Source organism: Dermatophagoides pteronyssinus, unplaced genomic scaffold (genome assembly GCF_027571235.1).
Source record: "Dermatophagoides pteronyssinus isolate colony J.1.1.1.1 unplaced genomic scaffold, Derpt_VIB-CSIC_2022.12 sq0001, whole genome shotgun sequence".
Classification (NCBI taxonomy): Eukaryota; Metazoa; Arthropoda; class Arachnida; order Sarcoptiformes; family Pyroglyphidae; genus Dermatophagoides; species Dermatophagoides pteronyssinus.
This window is the reverse complement of record NW_027461525.1, coordinates 3318600-3335467: the sequence shown is the minus strand read 5'-3', so window position 1 is coordinate 3335467 and position 16868 is coordinate 3318600. Positions and strand designations below refer to the sequence as shown.

Below are 16868 nucleotides of genomic sequence, written 5' to 3'. Positions count from 1 at the left end.
CAATTTGAGCTATATTTTTCACCGTTTTCCATTATTTTGTTCCGGTGAAATTTATTGGACAAAATCATTAATGTTTTTTTTTCAAAAAATTTATTTATTTATTTATTCAATGAATTAATATTTACAAAAAAAATTACACAATTCTTTATACATTTGATCAAAATGATAAATTTTAAAAAATTCTTCAAAAAAATGATTAAAAAATGAGAAAAATTATCAGAAAAGAAATTGCATGGGTTAATGAGCATTGATCCATCCTGATGAAAAGTTTACATAGATGTTTCTAATGGTTGACTGGCATATAATCTTGCTTTTGTGGCAGCATTTGTTGAAGATGATAAATTGTATTGGGAATTGGCACTGACCCGAAAATTGTGATCATGAAATGAGTCATTATCTAACGATGTTTCCAGGTAAGGATTATTTGATTCACTTTCAATGGTTGATGGAGCATATGAACCATACATCAATGATGGTTGACTACCTCCCATATGATAATTTCTATCAGCACCATCTAAATCGGTTTGATGATAAATAGGTTTTTTAAATTCTTTTCCATCATGAATCTCATTCTGATGATGATCAAATGTTGTTTCCATCTGTACATCTTTATTTTCATTCAAAATAGATGGCTCTTCAGCTTCATGATGTAAGAACATTGTCGGATCCATACTACGACGTTGTCTATTGGTTTCATTTCTTTGATCTCTCGATTGTATCAAACGTCGAATTGGTGGCTGTGGAACTGGATGTATTGGTTGAGATTTCATCATGGTGGATTGTTGCGATCTAGGGTGATAAAAACGTGGTCTATTTGATGATTGTCCAGAGGTTGGTGATGGTAAATCTGATGCAGCTGATGATGATGTGGATGGTGGTGGTTTATTCAGATCTTCAGATGATCCCGTATATTGTGATAATTCTTGTGGATCTAATGCAGGTTTAACTTTGAAATCTAATGTAGAATTCGTTTCGGGTGTCCATGTTCTTATTGTCGGATTAAGATGTTCTTCTCTCGATGAAAATGATAACGGAGACATCATTGGCGTTGATTGATCAGTTGGCCCTTGTTTGAACGCGCGATTATCATATACCATGTCGAATGTAGGTTGTTGCAAATTTGATGATCGAATTACATCTATATTCGATGGTCGGGAATTGTGGCCATATTTAACTGCATCTTCATAACGTTTTTGTGCCAATACAAGACGTTCATTATGATCGCTTGTATATATAGGAAATGTTGATGATAAAGAGCCTCCATAATGATCCTGTTGGATTGACTGTGAATGTCGCTGATGACCATTAGAATTTTGCGGAGGAATAGGTCGATAAGATGGATTTATTGAACCATTAATCGATCCATTAACATTTGGATTCGATTCAGATAATAATTTCCTATTAGTAAAATATTGACTATCATTCAATGCACTCATTGAAGCAAGTGATCGACTTGATCTTATTGAAGCACGAATCGAATTACGACGTTCTAATTTCTCCAAATGTCTATGTCGAGATTTACAAATCCAGCAACAAACACAAGCCATCGTGAGTAACATTGTTAAGAAAGATATACCAATAACAGCCATTCCTAATGGTTCTTGATACCAATAATCTAATGTTGCCGTACTGATTCCAATTTCTGGATCTCGTTCGCATAAGAATGGTAATTCATCATTGCAATCATGTACACGAACATGACCATCGATTAGCACTGAACATGAACCGATTGGTACATCAAACGATTGTATCCATACTGGATGGCGACGACGATTAAATAATGGTTGTTGTAGATAAATATAATGCATCAATTCTTCTTGATTAGATGCTCTTATGAATGGCATTGATGAATTATCTTTACTGCAGAATTTTCTTGCAAGATCATAAGTCATACGACCACCCACATAAACAAAACAAGTGTCCGCAATCTTCTGATATCCACCATAACATGAACCACTTAGTACTGACCAATTTCCAGAATAGAATGGTTCAAATTGTACCGGTATGAGATAAAATGAATCCCGTGAATCACGAATACGAGCTTCGATAGCACTGGTTTCATTGAAACCCCACCAATTATAAGGTGCTTGCACGATGGCTGATGCCAATACAGCGGCATATGATGTTGGTTCGATCAGATTTTGTTTGAGTGAATACGTGGCTGCATTTATAATTGTTCGATTTCGTGTAGATAATTCAAAATCATTATCTGGATTTACCAAATAATTTTCGGTGTAAATCTGACCAATGGTGCTGACAATGATTGTACTCTGTTCACCTCGTTCATTTTTGGCATGATTATTGTAGAAAAAATTCTTTGTACATCTTTGAAGTTTTGAGGATGATTGTGCATGAGCGAATCCAGCCATAAACAATTGATTGTCACCATAGTTGTTGATGATGACATTCTCATGAAATTCAACGATTGCTCGTCCAAACACCATATTTGATCGATGTGGCGATCGATTTCGGCTGAAATAATTTCGATCTACATCAACTTTCTGATAACTATTTGCACCTTCAAAATACAGGGCTTCTTTTTGATGATTATCGGCAAATAAATTGTTAATTAAATGTGCGTTAAGTGCGGCAACCGCTGTGAATGAAGTGGCAGATATTTTTAGACCACCAGCGCGATTGTCTGTTATCAAATTATTCTGAAAGTAAAGATGCGGTGAATTCTGTATCTTGAGATCAATTGTCTGTCCTTCACATGTGCTAAAATTTCCCCATAGATTTCGACAATTTCGTTTGAACATATTATTCAGCAAAGCTAATTGTGGCACACTTTCACCAACACTTCGATACAATAATGCACCGGCAGTATTATCATTGATATCGGAAAATGTAATATTATGTTGTATATCTCGTTCATCATGATAAGCACTTGGTAATGTTGTCACTTCAGCTATAAAACCATATCGGCCGGATGCGCCTGAAACATGGAGCTGTAGACTCATTGAAAAACCAGTAGATTTATAAAGAATGTTTTTTGCTGATGATTCTTGCTTATTCGTATTTGATGGTGGCCCTCGCGTTGATGTAGCATATCGACGTTGTCGAGATGAAGTTTTTGGCCATAATGGATTGACAGTTGTGCGTTGTAAAAATTCTTGTGTTGAATCACTGTAAACTTCACCAATTAAACGTCGAGTTGTTTCGTTGAAAATATCACCATCCCAAATCATGATCGAATCAGACATAGAAGTAATCAATGATGCATCAACATATGAACCAGTTGTTTCATCGATAAGCTCATGAATTTTATTGTGAAATATATCCTCGGTTTGGTAGGTAAATTTCTTGCCTTGAATATAATCTTCTTCAAATGTATTCACTTTGCCAGGCGTTTCTGTAAATTTACTCCATAGATTTAATTGTAAGAATCTTATGCCGATATTTTTCAATGGATTAGCACTGGTGAATATTTTAACACAATCAACAGGACGATTATCGTATTTATAATAGACAATTATTTTTTCTTTAACACGCAACTGTTTTCGTGCATCACAAATATCAACCAATGAGAATGCATTATATGGTACTGTGAATACTGATCCATCTGCAATCGGTTCGTAAGGAATACGTGGACTTTCCGATGTTGATGTTCCGGATAACAGTAGATTCAGGCCGGCACCTAAATTATTTTCGGCTCGAAGACGATGTATTCTTAAAGATTCTGGTGGAGCTAAAGTTTCCACAGCATGATAGGCACTGTTATAAATATTCACAAATTCTAGTGGTATCGATCGTTGTATCATTTGAATGGCCGCATTTTTTTCGCCATGCAATACACCAGCACCAATAACATTAACATAATGCATGGCACTTTTTGTAATTTTTTCTCGATTAGTCAAAAATTTCTTTGTATCATCTTCTTCGAATTCAGGCAAAGCAAATCGAATGCCTCCCCAATGTTCAAACGATTGGATTTCATCATTGTTATTATCTTCACCACAAAATATATAGACAAATTCATCACCATCGTGACGACATGCCGTACTTTGAATCAATGTTCGTTCTTCCAATGATCGCCAATCATCATTCATGTAGAATAGCAACTCTTGAGTTTGATTATCAACAATTTGATTTTGGTGAGTTTTACGATAAAAATTTGTTGATAGAAGTTTAGAATGGTAGAGAGGTGCATTTTCAAATAAAATTGATTTTCGATCATAGCTATCCTTAGAAAATGTACGTAGATCACAGTCGGCTAGATTTGATTCTGATCCTTTACATTCCAATGATTCGGGCCACTCAGATATTCTCGTTATCAATGTAGGATCCATGTCAGGTCGGGAAGCTCGCCCTACGAATACATTCAACGTTGAAAAGCCTAATTGTCGGCATACAACTTGTGCATCACGTTCGGTAAATCTAGGATCACAAATAGGTGTCCATTGAAGTGTTGTTAGATTGTAGATTTCAATAAATCCATGACGTCTTCGACCATTGCTTGCCAATTTGGGATATCCTAAATCTGCAAACCATGAGAGCTGATGTTTCATCATTTCTTCAGCTTTTGTTTCGGATTCAGGATCACATGTTTCCGTTAGACAAAGCCGTACACCACCATGATCACTTTTACTATAAACTAATTGTTCGGTCATCGGGATTTGTCGTTTTCGCTCATAGCTTTTTGATCGTTTTGACCATGAATTCATCATTGTTGGTCGTGATAAATGGCTTGAATTACGGGCTATTGGTCGAAATAAAATCGGTTTCTTTTCGATTCCTGCGGCATTCAAATCTCCAAGAACTAATATCCCAACAGATGGATAGAATTCGATCTCGACACCTGGCCCTATAGTTAAAGTAGTGCCTGGCATGATGGTTAAATCGGTTTGGACTATATAAGGACGGTCACGTGCATGTAACATTAATGATCGATTTAATCGACCGCCTAATAATTGTGGTACGAATGATGAATGGCTTGATGCATCCATCGCAGATTGATCATGAACTAACAAAGCATTAGTATTATCATCAGCCAACCATGGTGAAAATATCGTTGTCGAAAAACTATTCCAATCATCAAAATCAAATATACGTTCTCGGATTGTTTGCGTATCGAAACCAAGTCCCCAAAAATTTTCTCTTGCATTCAATTCATTGTGTATTGATCCAGCTTTTACACCAGCCAATAATTCGAATTGAAGATTTCGATTGGTTAGAATATTACGCGTAACATTCACCTGTTGCAGTCCACGAATTGCGATTGCATATGTTTCAGGTGTATACGAATTGCTTATTTCTTCTGTATTCGTAAATTGTAAAGCTGCACCGAAAAAGCGATTATTACGAATCTTATTTTGGTTGATCATTGCGGTAACAGTTCCAAATTTATCTGCATGACTTTCCATGCTCATTTCGATTACATATCTTTGAACCAAATTATCATTCATTTCATTTTGAACAATTTTAATTAGTTTTTCCATTCCAACAATTGATACAAGACCAATTTTGCATTGATTATCCAAAAATTCATTGCGTGTAATATTCACTTTTGCGTAATGACCACCAATGACAAATTCGAAATTTTGATTTTTTAAAAATTTAGAATCTTCTATCACAACAGTATGTGTAAAATTTTCATTATATAGCCATGTGTATGGTAATTTAAGATCAATACCACCGTTTTTATTTCCTTCAAGTGTACAATGATGGATATTCCAATGAAATAGATTGGTATTTGATGGATAGTTAGCCCCGATTGCATTAGACAAAACAAAACCAGGCATCGATTGGACCGTAACTTGTTGCATATCACTGTTTGCATATAACGAATGGTCATATAAAACAATAGAACCGAATTCAACATTTTCGACAAAACGATTTTCGATCAATGTGTAATTGATTTCTGCAATCACTGATGAAGCATATGTAATATCATATTCTTGTCGTGGCATTTCATTAAATTCGATCATATTTACCAACAATGAATATGGTATCATTGATGAATGAGCAAATGAATTGACAAATAAACCGGCTCCTTTGCTTTTTGTTATCATGTTGTTTCGTATAATTATTGTTTCATTTCCATATCGTTTACAATAGTTTCCATTCAAATCGATGTTCATCGAACAATGTGCACTAGAAATGCCTTTTCCATTTTCAATAAATTGATTATTTTCAATTATCATCGTATTCATGTCCCGTTGTTCTTGAATGCTTTTTTCAACAAAACTTGGCTCACCCGGTATATTTCGAAGATATTGTTTTGGTGTAAACAATAACAGAATACCGCCATAAGGTAATTCACCAGTAGAATATTCTAACATAAGACGATAGCCTGGATATATGAATGGAAATGTTGTTAGATTACGACGTAAATCCCACATCATTCTTGAAGCATGAACAGTATCTATCAATGGTGAATAAAGCCGTAAAGACTCGGATGATCTTGTCAAAAATATTGGACTTATAGCCATCACACCAATACGTTTACCCGGATCGGTTCTTATTAATAGATTAAAAGGTTTAGACATCGGTGTTGGTCGTCGTGGAACGTAAACATAAACTTGTCTACCAATATCACCCAAATATATTGACTGATCTGAAGCCGTTTCACCGGGTATGATTATGAAAACCGATGTTTTTCGATTATGAATAGGTTGTTTTACAATCCACGATGCTAATTCTTCTTGTTTTTCACGACTGAAATTCGGCTCATAATGTAACCCGGAAACTTTATTATCGGCAATCAAACAATTTTCGATACGATTTCCTTGTGTACTGGTCACGATACCGTGATTTAGATTTCCCATTATTTTTGTATCAATAATCTGTAATCGATCATCATTTGGTTCACTTATTACATCGTTCCATAAAATTCCGATTCCAGAATCAATATTCGATGTTATAATTGAATCTCTAATAGCAAATCGATTAAAATCAAATTGTATTGCCGGTCCGAATTGTCTGGTACGATAATCAATAAGACCAGCTTTTTCCACTGTAATATGTTCAAGAATTACTTCCTGTGTAAGCATACCGAAACGAATTCCAGCCCAAGCTTCTGGAAAACATCGTATACCCACTTCTCCTTTTGGACACCAACCACCTTCAAAATCGTTGCTACTCAATCTTTCAGCTTTACATTTAGTCAAATCAGTATCGAGATGTGTGCATTTAACATTAGTCAGCAACGTATTACGAGAATTTTTTGAACTCCAGAATTCTGATTTTTCAAGACGCCAATCCCGTTCGTTAAGAACTAATCCTAATTGATGACATGCTACAGAAGCATCTTCAATATCGAAATTATAACCACAAACGGTGCCCCATTCGTTTCCGATTTTCACTTCAAGCAGACCTTCAGTACCATTTGACAATCTTATATTTTGCATTGGAAACGATGTTTGTTTTAATTTGAATGAAATGGGTGATTTTTGATCTAAACCGGTTTGATTGGTAAATTTTTTCAATGTTGAATTGATGGCATCATTTACTTCAAAAGGAAGCGTTACATTTCTTTTCAAGCGATAAATGCTTGATTTGCTTGAGGATAACAAAAATTTGATGTCCGAATTTTTCTGTCCTTTGGCTTTGAATTTTCCTTGAACAAATATTCCCACAGATTGATCGAAATTCAATATGGTTCCTGGATTTAAGACTAGTTCACCTTCGGGACTAATGTAGATATCATGTCTAACAAAATATTTTCCTGGTCGTAAATTGACCTGACCTTTTACTTGGCCACCGATTTCACCAGTTGGATTTCCATGAAAAAATTGTGAAATTTTCTCACGATCATTAACCAACGATAATGCACTACGATCCGATTCCAAGGCATTCGGTATCAATATATATGGAAGGAATTCAACCTGAGCCAAATTATAGCGATTTTTTCGATCAAAAATTCTCTCATAAATTTCTGCAGCTGAATCGAGATGTTTGTCGCCATGATATTCACCGAAATTCATACGCATTGATGTGGTTGATGTTCCCCAATAGTTGAGTGAAGCATTCACAAGCCGATAATGAACACCAAGATGAACTCCTAATTCATACTTAGAACCGGGATTAATAAATTCATTGCGCCATATGAGAACATTACTTGAAGTGACACATAGTACAGCTGCAATACGTGAACGTGAATTAAGATTTTCAAATGGTTCACGGATAATATTATCATGAAGAATGTTACGTGTAAACAATATTTTTTGCGACAGTGAACTGAAATTCATGTTAATTGAGGATTCGGGTTCTAATAAACCAATACTGGCAACATAAAAGCCTCGATTATTGTGAAAATTATTATTTCTTATACGAACAACAGTTGGCCATAAATCTAGTGCTAAACTTCGTTGATTCATCAATGTATGTTCACCATCGTTTTTGTACGCATTGCCATTGAAAAAAGAAAACGGAAAACGTTCAGCATCTTCAACAAATTGTTGTACACGAAAATGATCTTGAGAATTTATATATAAAACAGCTTTTTTATGTCCACTGAATTCATTATGGGCAATGTTCAATTTAGTAAAAAATAATGGCGCAACATGTATTGCATGTAATTCGTTTGATAGAAAACGATTATGACCGATGGATATATTAGTTACCAATGGTTTTAATTGCATTTTCAATATTCTAGGTCTTGGAATGCATGAATGATATAGTAAGGCTTGTTCACGTTGGTCAAAAAAGTCATTGAGACTTATATTCCAATATGCACCTTGATGCCATAAAGATGAAGGAAAATGACAACCGCTAAAAATTAAAAGGCCAATCTGATTATTAGATACTGCACATCTGGTCACATGCGAGCTATAATTGAATGCTCTAAGATTGATAGATTCATTGAACCATACAGCAATTCCACGGCCTGTATTATTGACAATTTCAGTTCTATCAATGTGAAGGTATCCGCCACCGTTTGTTATGTTGACACCATCAGCTATATTATTACTAATGATACTATTATTGACAATTATTTCGCCAACACCACGATCTACATCTAAACCGGCTACATAATCATGATTAGAAATCAATGTGCGATTCACAACGGCACCACTTTGTAGATCTTGAAACCATAATCCTCGACCATTGTTGGCCACAATGCGGCTATTCGATATGGTAACATCATATTCTCTACCATAATCGACTACCACCTGTATGGTGAACAATACTCGGCGATAATGTGCTGGACGATAACAAATTCGTAATGGTCCATTACCGATGATTGATGAAACACTTTGTATTTTGGTATGATTTCGAATAAAAAAATCAGCAATAATTCGTCCAGAATGACCATCAACAATATAGATTGATCCTTCACGGCCGACATGAGGCATATACGGTTGTACTAAATATTCATTCATTGCATCATAATCTTCAATACCGCTCATTAGTAATGGAAAATGAACTGTTATTCGTTGACCTTCCCAATCTTTGGAATAGAACTCTTGACAACATTCCTCTTTAGGTGCCTTTGAAACTGATTGTCGATGCGTGTATTTAATTGGAAACACTTGGCTTGTTCCTAGATTTGGTGTTTCACAGAAATTATCTGATGAATAGTATGCTTTATCGAAATGAACAAAACGAACACCATCGGCTCCATTGTCTTCGATTTCGACACTCGATAAATGAACTCGACCAGTTGAAGTATTAACATAAACACCGTAGGCACGATTTTCTATAAACTTTGAATTCATAATCTCAAATCCATTGATTGGATCCGTAATATTTAATGCTGTATATGCTGAACGATAAATGGCAAGATGATTGATGTGTGGCGGAACACTACCGATGGATGATAATGCCGGCATTAATTTTCCATCTGATTGTTGGCCTGCATATTCAATGATTACATGTTCGATGGCTGACTTGGATCTACGTGAATCCATTTTGTTTGACATGATCGATGTTACATGCGAATCAGAATTTATAAATTCGATTCCACGCCAATGCTTAACAGACGTTAGTTTATTATCACAGCTATTATCAGAAATGAAAAGACAATTAATCAATTTTTGATTTGAATGGCAAAAAAATACCTGATGCCTATATCTTGGTGAAAATTACAAACACCACTGCCGATACGTCTTTGTGGCCAATTTTGACAATTTTGGAAGGTCGGTTCATCGCCATGACATCCAGGGTTTTCTAACATGAATTGTCGACTATCATTATTACGCGTAAACCATCGAAACCAATGACCACCGGTAAATCCTAGTTGATGACATACAACTTCAACATCGTTTCGTGTCCAATTACGTGAATTCGTACACACTGAATGCCAATGGCCTTTATATTTCAATTGTAGCCGTCCTTGTTCTACACTTTGACCATCAACTAATCGTATATTTGGCCATAATGGTTTTTGATGATTACTTTCGTAATTAATTATAGGCAATCTTGTTGTACCATTATTTAATGTAAGTATTATTTTTGATGTGCTTGTGCCCTGAATATTTATAATCAAAAACAAAGAAATCAATAATTAATCAATTTTATTCATTCTTTTTTCAATAATGCTATAATCGTATTAGAATGAAAAATGATGCGATTGAAAACACTTGTTTGTAATTATTTTAAGTTTAAACATGATTTTATTTATTTAATGATTTATTCGATGTCATTAATGATATTTGTTAGCTCACATTGTCAAAGTGGAAAAAATCCTTATTTCATTTGTCATATTTGTGTTTGTAAAATTTGTGTTTTTTTTCATTCAATTTGTAATTCGTGAGTATTCGACATAAGGCAACTGAATAGATTCAATAATAAATTGACTGGATTTTTTGTATGTTTGAAAAAGGTGTTGTCATTCATAATTTTGTTTTTTTTGCTTGGAAATGCACTGATTACAACATCACATTATTTTCGTCACACTCGATGGAATTGAAGTTAGAATTCAAGTTAATTTAAAATAGAAAAAAACAATTGTTCTTTGAATTGTCCCTGTTTTATCAGTATATCTATCTATCTATGATTCTAAGAAAAAAAATTTTGACGAACAAAATAACTGTTGTTTTTTTTTGTTATTAAACAACATTACTGTTTGTTCTAAATCATTCAAGTTTTTTTTGACAAAAGCAAGTTTTGCTATGGTATTATTTATTTTTCTTTGACCATCACTATCGCGACGGTAGTTTTTTATAATGATGATGTTGATGATATCCTCAGTTAAGATAAATTGTTGTCCAATTTGGCCGCCATCAAGAGTTGACAAAAGAAAAAAAAAATACTTCATTCAGGTTAAACTGAATTGAAAAAAATGTTGTGTGCTGAAAAACTTGAAAATAAAATAAGATTTTTTTTTTTTAAATTTTTATGCTAATTAATTTCTCTTATCTTTTCTGCATTCAAATACAATCACATCTTCGTATTAATCATATGGTAGATCCTGAACATGGTTGATGGTTATTACAAAAAAAAATCCTCGGATAATTTTGTACAATTATTATTCTGTTGATTTATCCATCTTTGTTATTATTCTGTCTTTACTGGTTAGTTTTTAACCCATAAAACCATTAGCGATAAATGAATTTCATTCATTTGATGTGAAATGTCAATTTTTTTCGGTGTCCCATATTTTATTTTGTTTGGATAAAAAGAAAAAATAATAATAAGACTCACACTCGAATACACACATTGTGTGTGTGAGAGAGAGATAACAAAAAACACAAATAAATTTTTTTCTGGTTGAATTAAATTTTTTTTCCCCAATGATAAACCAAACGAAAACTTTCGATATATTTCACATTATAAATTGTATTGATATAATATATACAGTGGATTACATAGGGGAAAACAGGTTCCATTCATTCATCAAATAACATAAATGATCATCAAGTGTCATAATATTAGTATCATCATTGTCAAAATAAATCTAACATTTTCGACTAAAAAAATATTTTATTTTATTTCATAGCATCAAGATTGAATATGATGAAAAAGGGAATGAAAAAAAATAAAAAAATAAAAACCATCATATATAGTGATCAGGTGGCCATAATAATGATGGATTTTCAGCATGAATAGATTTCACATCCTCATCAAATGAATAGAATTGAATGAATGAATGAATGGATGGATGGATGTGAAAGTGTAATCTTACATATGTCCTTATAAATACATACTTTTTCAATGTATTTTTTTTGCAACAATCCATCTTTATTCATTTTTTTTTGCTGCACGTATTTCTAGCATTAGTCATCATCATCATTATGAATCGTTGGTTAGTTATTGCAATCATCAAAATTGATGTGATGCATACTTTTTACCCTTTTTTTCCATTTAATAATAATAATAATATTAATTTCATAAACATTTGCATTTTTTATGTGAATTTTTGTATTCTAATGAATGAATCAAGTTTTTTGTTTTGTTTTGTTACCACATTGTATTTTTTGTTTGTCGTCACATTGGTCGGTTGCTATGTAAGCTATCTATAGAAAAAAGCTACAGGTTGCCATTCGACAAACATATTTACTGTTAGAATTCTGAAGGTCTTTTTTTCAATTTAATGATGAAAACAAAAATACCGTTAACCATTACGCTAGTGTGTTTGTCAAAATCATATAATGAAATTTTTTTTATTCACGATTCAAAATGATGAATCATCAACTAATTAAATATCTAAATATTAAAAAAAATGAATAATAATAAAAATACTGATTGAACCGGAAAAAAACACGCGGATTACATATTTTTGTTTTTCTATAATCACAAAATATCGATCTTGTTAGATGTTTTAATTTGCCTAAAGATAATCCAAAAAGCATGATTCACGATCATGATATTTACAGGCAATACATCTTTATCAAATCGATTGATTGATTCCGGTTTTACGTTATCATTCAATATTATCTGTTTATTTATTTATATTTACCAGGTACTATTTACTAGGTAAGGCAAATATTATATTTATTTTATTTTATTTTTTTGTTGTTGAATAACTTATGTTAACAAAGTTTTTGGGCTTTTGGTTAAGTAAATAATAAATATATTACGATGGAATAACAATGATTGCATCGTTTCTATTCATTTTTAATTTGATTGTTGTTTTTTTTACTTTTGGATAAATAATGTCTTGTGTCTTACACACGCACTTTTAGACAAGCATACCATGAATCACACACGCCCTGAAAATGAGGAAAAAAATCTAAATGATAATCAATTTAAATGGGACTTAATCTTTTTTTTCTCGCTTTTCATATGTGAAAGTAATTCGATTGAATCAGATGTATGAATTGATTTACATAATAGAAAAAATCAAGGATTTTTTTTGTTATTATTAAGCCATAGTATGAAATGCTAATATGTAATGTATGTATGTCTCAAAATGATTATCATTATGGTATTTTCATTCATTACTTTTGGAAAAAAATTGACCTAGTTCAATGATTATGATGATGATGATAATAATGAAAGTATTGAAGGTGATGATGATCACACTTACCGTTGCATTCAATGATCCATGAACAATGATACCGATACCCGGTAAAAATGTTAAACGTACACCTGGTTCAATGATCAAATGACTATTCGAATGTATAATAATATTGGATCGTATTTCATAATCAGCTTCATAATTTTTAATACTATTAATATTAGTATAATCATCGTTACGATGTTTGGTCAAAATTTTTCGACCAAATATTTCACCACCATTGAAAGTTGAAGATAATCGATATTCATCATCATTATTATCATTTTTGGCAGTTCTATGAACATCATAATCATTTACTCTTCCTTGTCTTTGATTAAATGATTGCTGATTTTGATTTGTGGTTTGAGATTGTTGTTCAATCACATATGGTGGATAATATCGAGAATAATGTTGGGATGATTGTTGATGATGTTGTTGTTGTTGAAGAGATTGAGCTGAGATCACAGGTATAATTATATTTAAGAATAATGATGATAATGATAATATGGTGAAGAAGAATAATTTTGATAAAATATTTTGATGCTGTTGCTGGTGATGGTATGGCCAACACTTTTTATGTGCAAACCTTTCATTTTTAAAATTATTTTCATAATAACAGTGTTTTAATTTTACACTTGGTGCACCCATTATATCATGATTATGATTGAAATTTTGTTTGTCAGTATCAGTCAACATTTTCACTGATGAATGATTTAGAATAATAACAGAGTTTTGTTTAGAATTTATTGTTGGATGATGATTTTGACTGCGTATAGATTGCAATTTTAAAAATTTTGAATCAAACACTTGTTTCATTGTATTTATTGTTGACTTTTGTTGATTTTTTAGCTTTTCACTGATAAATCCATTAAATTTATCTAATCTTTGATTATTATCATTATTTTTGTTGTTGGATATTGTTTCTATAATCATTGAGGAATGGGTGGTCGTGGTGGTGACACTAGAATCATAATCTGGACAGTTATTCGAAACATAATGTTGTTGAGATGATGATGATGTTGGATTGTTGTCGTATCTCCTGGGCGACCGCAAAGTTGATGCTGATGACAAATATAATTGAGGTATTGCTATTTGAGGTATTGAATCCGCCTTTTTAACGGTGTTCATTATTGATGATGGCAGTTTTTTACTACTAGCTAATGTAATATTGTTTTTTGCTATTAAGCTATCATTTAATTTGTTGTTTTGCATTGGTAAATTGATTTTTTCAATTTGTGTTTTGTTTGTTTGTTGTTTACCTTTAAAATAATCATCATTACAAGGCCCAATCTTGTTATTTACTGGTGATGATGATGATTGTTGACGGAAAACAAATGATGAATGATGCTGCAAGTTCCCATCGTCATAGAAACAATGTCGATGATCTGTTGATTCACATGGCCGGAAATTTGCTATTGTCGGTATTATTGATGATTTCACCATAGTTTTTGTTGTTGTTTTCGGTGATGATGATGACATTATTCGAGTTTGTCTACAATGATCTAGATATTTGAAAACAAAACAAGACAAGACTAGCCCCGTTATATTTTTTTGTGTTTATGTGAAAAAATTTCTGCCGTAGGTCACGACATTTTTATGGCATTAATGATCTTGATACGATTATGATGATGATCAAGTTGTTTTAGTTGATCAATTCAATTCAATGATGAGGATGTTCATCATCAAGTTAAGGATATTTAATACATCTTGAGAAGTGGGTCTGTTTTTTCACAATATTTTAGGTATTTTGTATTGTTTTTTTTTGGTCAATAAGCTTGATATATATAGGTAAACTTGTATAAAAAATAATTAACATTGATGAAAGGTGTAGGCATTCTTTTTTTCTGTTTCAGTTCACATGAATATAAACATCATATCCACATAGACAAATTTAATATAAAAATAACAATAGCAATCTAAACTGATAAGTAAAAAATTGAACATTCGCGTGATGATGATAGTGATGACCGATGAATGGTGATGGATATTTCTGTTGTTGTTGTTTTTTGGGTATTTTCAAGGTAAAGGAACAATGAATGGCGCCAGTTTAAAGTGGAAATATTATGAGAATCATATAAACATACAGACAAACGCACAGCAGGTAAATGGGAAAAAAATCGTTGTTGAATCTTCGAATATGTTGCCTGCTGACTTCTTGAGTTTTCTTGTTTCTGTGAATATTTGGAGTCAAATGAAAAAGAAAATAAAGTTGAAGAACTGCTAACTGGAGCCTGATCAGTATCGAACTCACTTCAAGCCATTCAATAAATACGAAGAAGAGAGAAATGGAAAAAATAATAAACGGAAAAACAAGATTTTCTTTCTATGATTCAGTCAAGGACCACAAAAAACGACGACTATTAATGGAGCCGTTGAAGTATTATTTTTTTGTTCACAGTCGTCATGATGATGATGGTGGTGGTGGTAGTTAGTCCGCTGACTATGTGAATTTTTTTTTACCTTTACCGAACCATTATGAAATAAATCTCTATCTCTCTCTCTCTCTCTCTCTCTCTTCGTCTGTCTCACTCTCTCACACACACAGAATAAAATCGAGCTAGCTAGGTATGGAGACAGGTGAGGAAGTAAAGGTGGAGTGAATTGCTATTCATATGTATAGCGTGGCTATGTTATGCTAATAGTGGTGGTGGTTTTTTATATGATGATCATTTTAAATTCGTGATTGTCAGTTAGTCAACCATCAACAATATTAAAACCTATGCAACAAGAACAAATAATTAAACCTTCTAAAATATTTGTTACCAGCAACCAAATAGTTGATGATTATCATTGTCGTCGCTGTTGGTATTCATTGATTGAATGAAAAGTTTGTTTTAAAAAAAGGACCGTTTATGGTAAATTAGCATTATCATTTTTTTCCCTTGGGTTTGATGTTGTCTACCTGCTACCTATTTGTCGCCGCTACTGGATAGTTGTATTGTATGTTTGTCACTAAAAAATGTTGCAAATTGATTCGATTGAATATATTCGGTTGCCATAACAAAACACCGTCGGCAGAGTGGCACCTAGGTGACCGATTAAATGAATGACCGAAAGCCGAAAACAAAATGAAAACAAAATTGTTCCATTATATTTAATAACGATCCTGACAGTATGATTACAAAATTGCAAATCATAGGGATGATGTTCGTGTTCATCGTTTCAGTTTGTGCACAAACCAACCATGAGGATGATGATGATCGCCTGACTGATGATTTTGTTTTAATCAGCTTCACCTTGATTTTCATAGTAACAAGCAGGAAACTTGATTTTCGATTTGAATTGAAATTTCATAACATCCACATTCATTCACTATGGGCATAGAGTTTCCTCTTCTTTTTATTTCTCTCTAAAACATAGACTTAAGTAAATGTTACCTTAAAACAAGAAAAAATTTTTATTGTGCCTTGACATGATAATGATATTAGTTTTTACTATCTAGATACAGGAATTTCTATCCAATTTATTTGGGCAGGTACAACATTCA

The 16868-nt window shown here is 32.8% G+C and overlaps 1 protein-coding gene across 1 annotated transcript; it reads right to left on the bottom strand.

The window, feature by feature from the left end:
• Positions 1 to 121: 121 nt before the first annotated feature.
• Positions 122 to 15020, bottom strand: bark (C-type lectin domain-containing protein bark beetle). Its single transcript, XM_027343522.2, has 3 exons — positions 13412 to 15020; positions 10002 to 10411; positions 122 to 9942 (listed from the first exon to the last, which is right to left on the bottom strand). The coding sequence occupies exons 1-3, from the start codon at positions 14858 to 14860 to the stop codon at positions 270 to 272; spliced, it is 11532 nt and encodes a 3843-aa protein (XP_027199323.2). The 5' UTR covers positions 14861 to 15020; the 3' UTR covers positions 122 to 269.
• Between the last annotated feature and the right edge of the window lie 1848 nt (positions 15021 to 16868).

Coding starts and splice junctions, on each gene's coding strand:
- bark (XM_027343522.2), bottom strand. CDS start 14,860: ATGTCATCATCATCACCGAAAACAACAACAAAAACTATGGTGAAATCA. Junction 10,412..13,411: donor ATGGATCATTGAATGCAACG/GTAAGTGTGATC, acceptor ATAAATATTCAG/GGCACAAGCACATCAAAAAT. Junction 9,943..10,001: donor CACCAAGATATAGGCATCAG/GTATTTTTTTGC, acceptor TTCTGATAATAG/CTGTGATAATAAACTAACGT.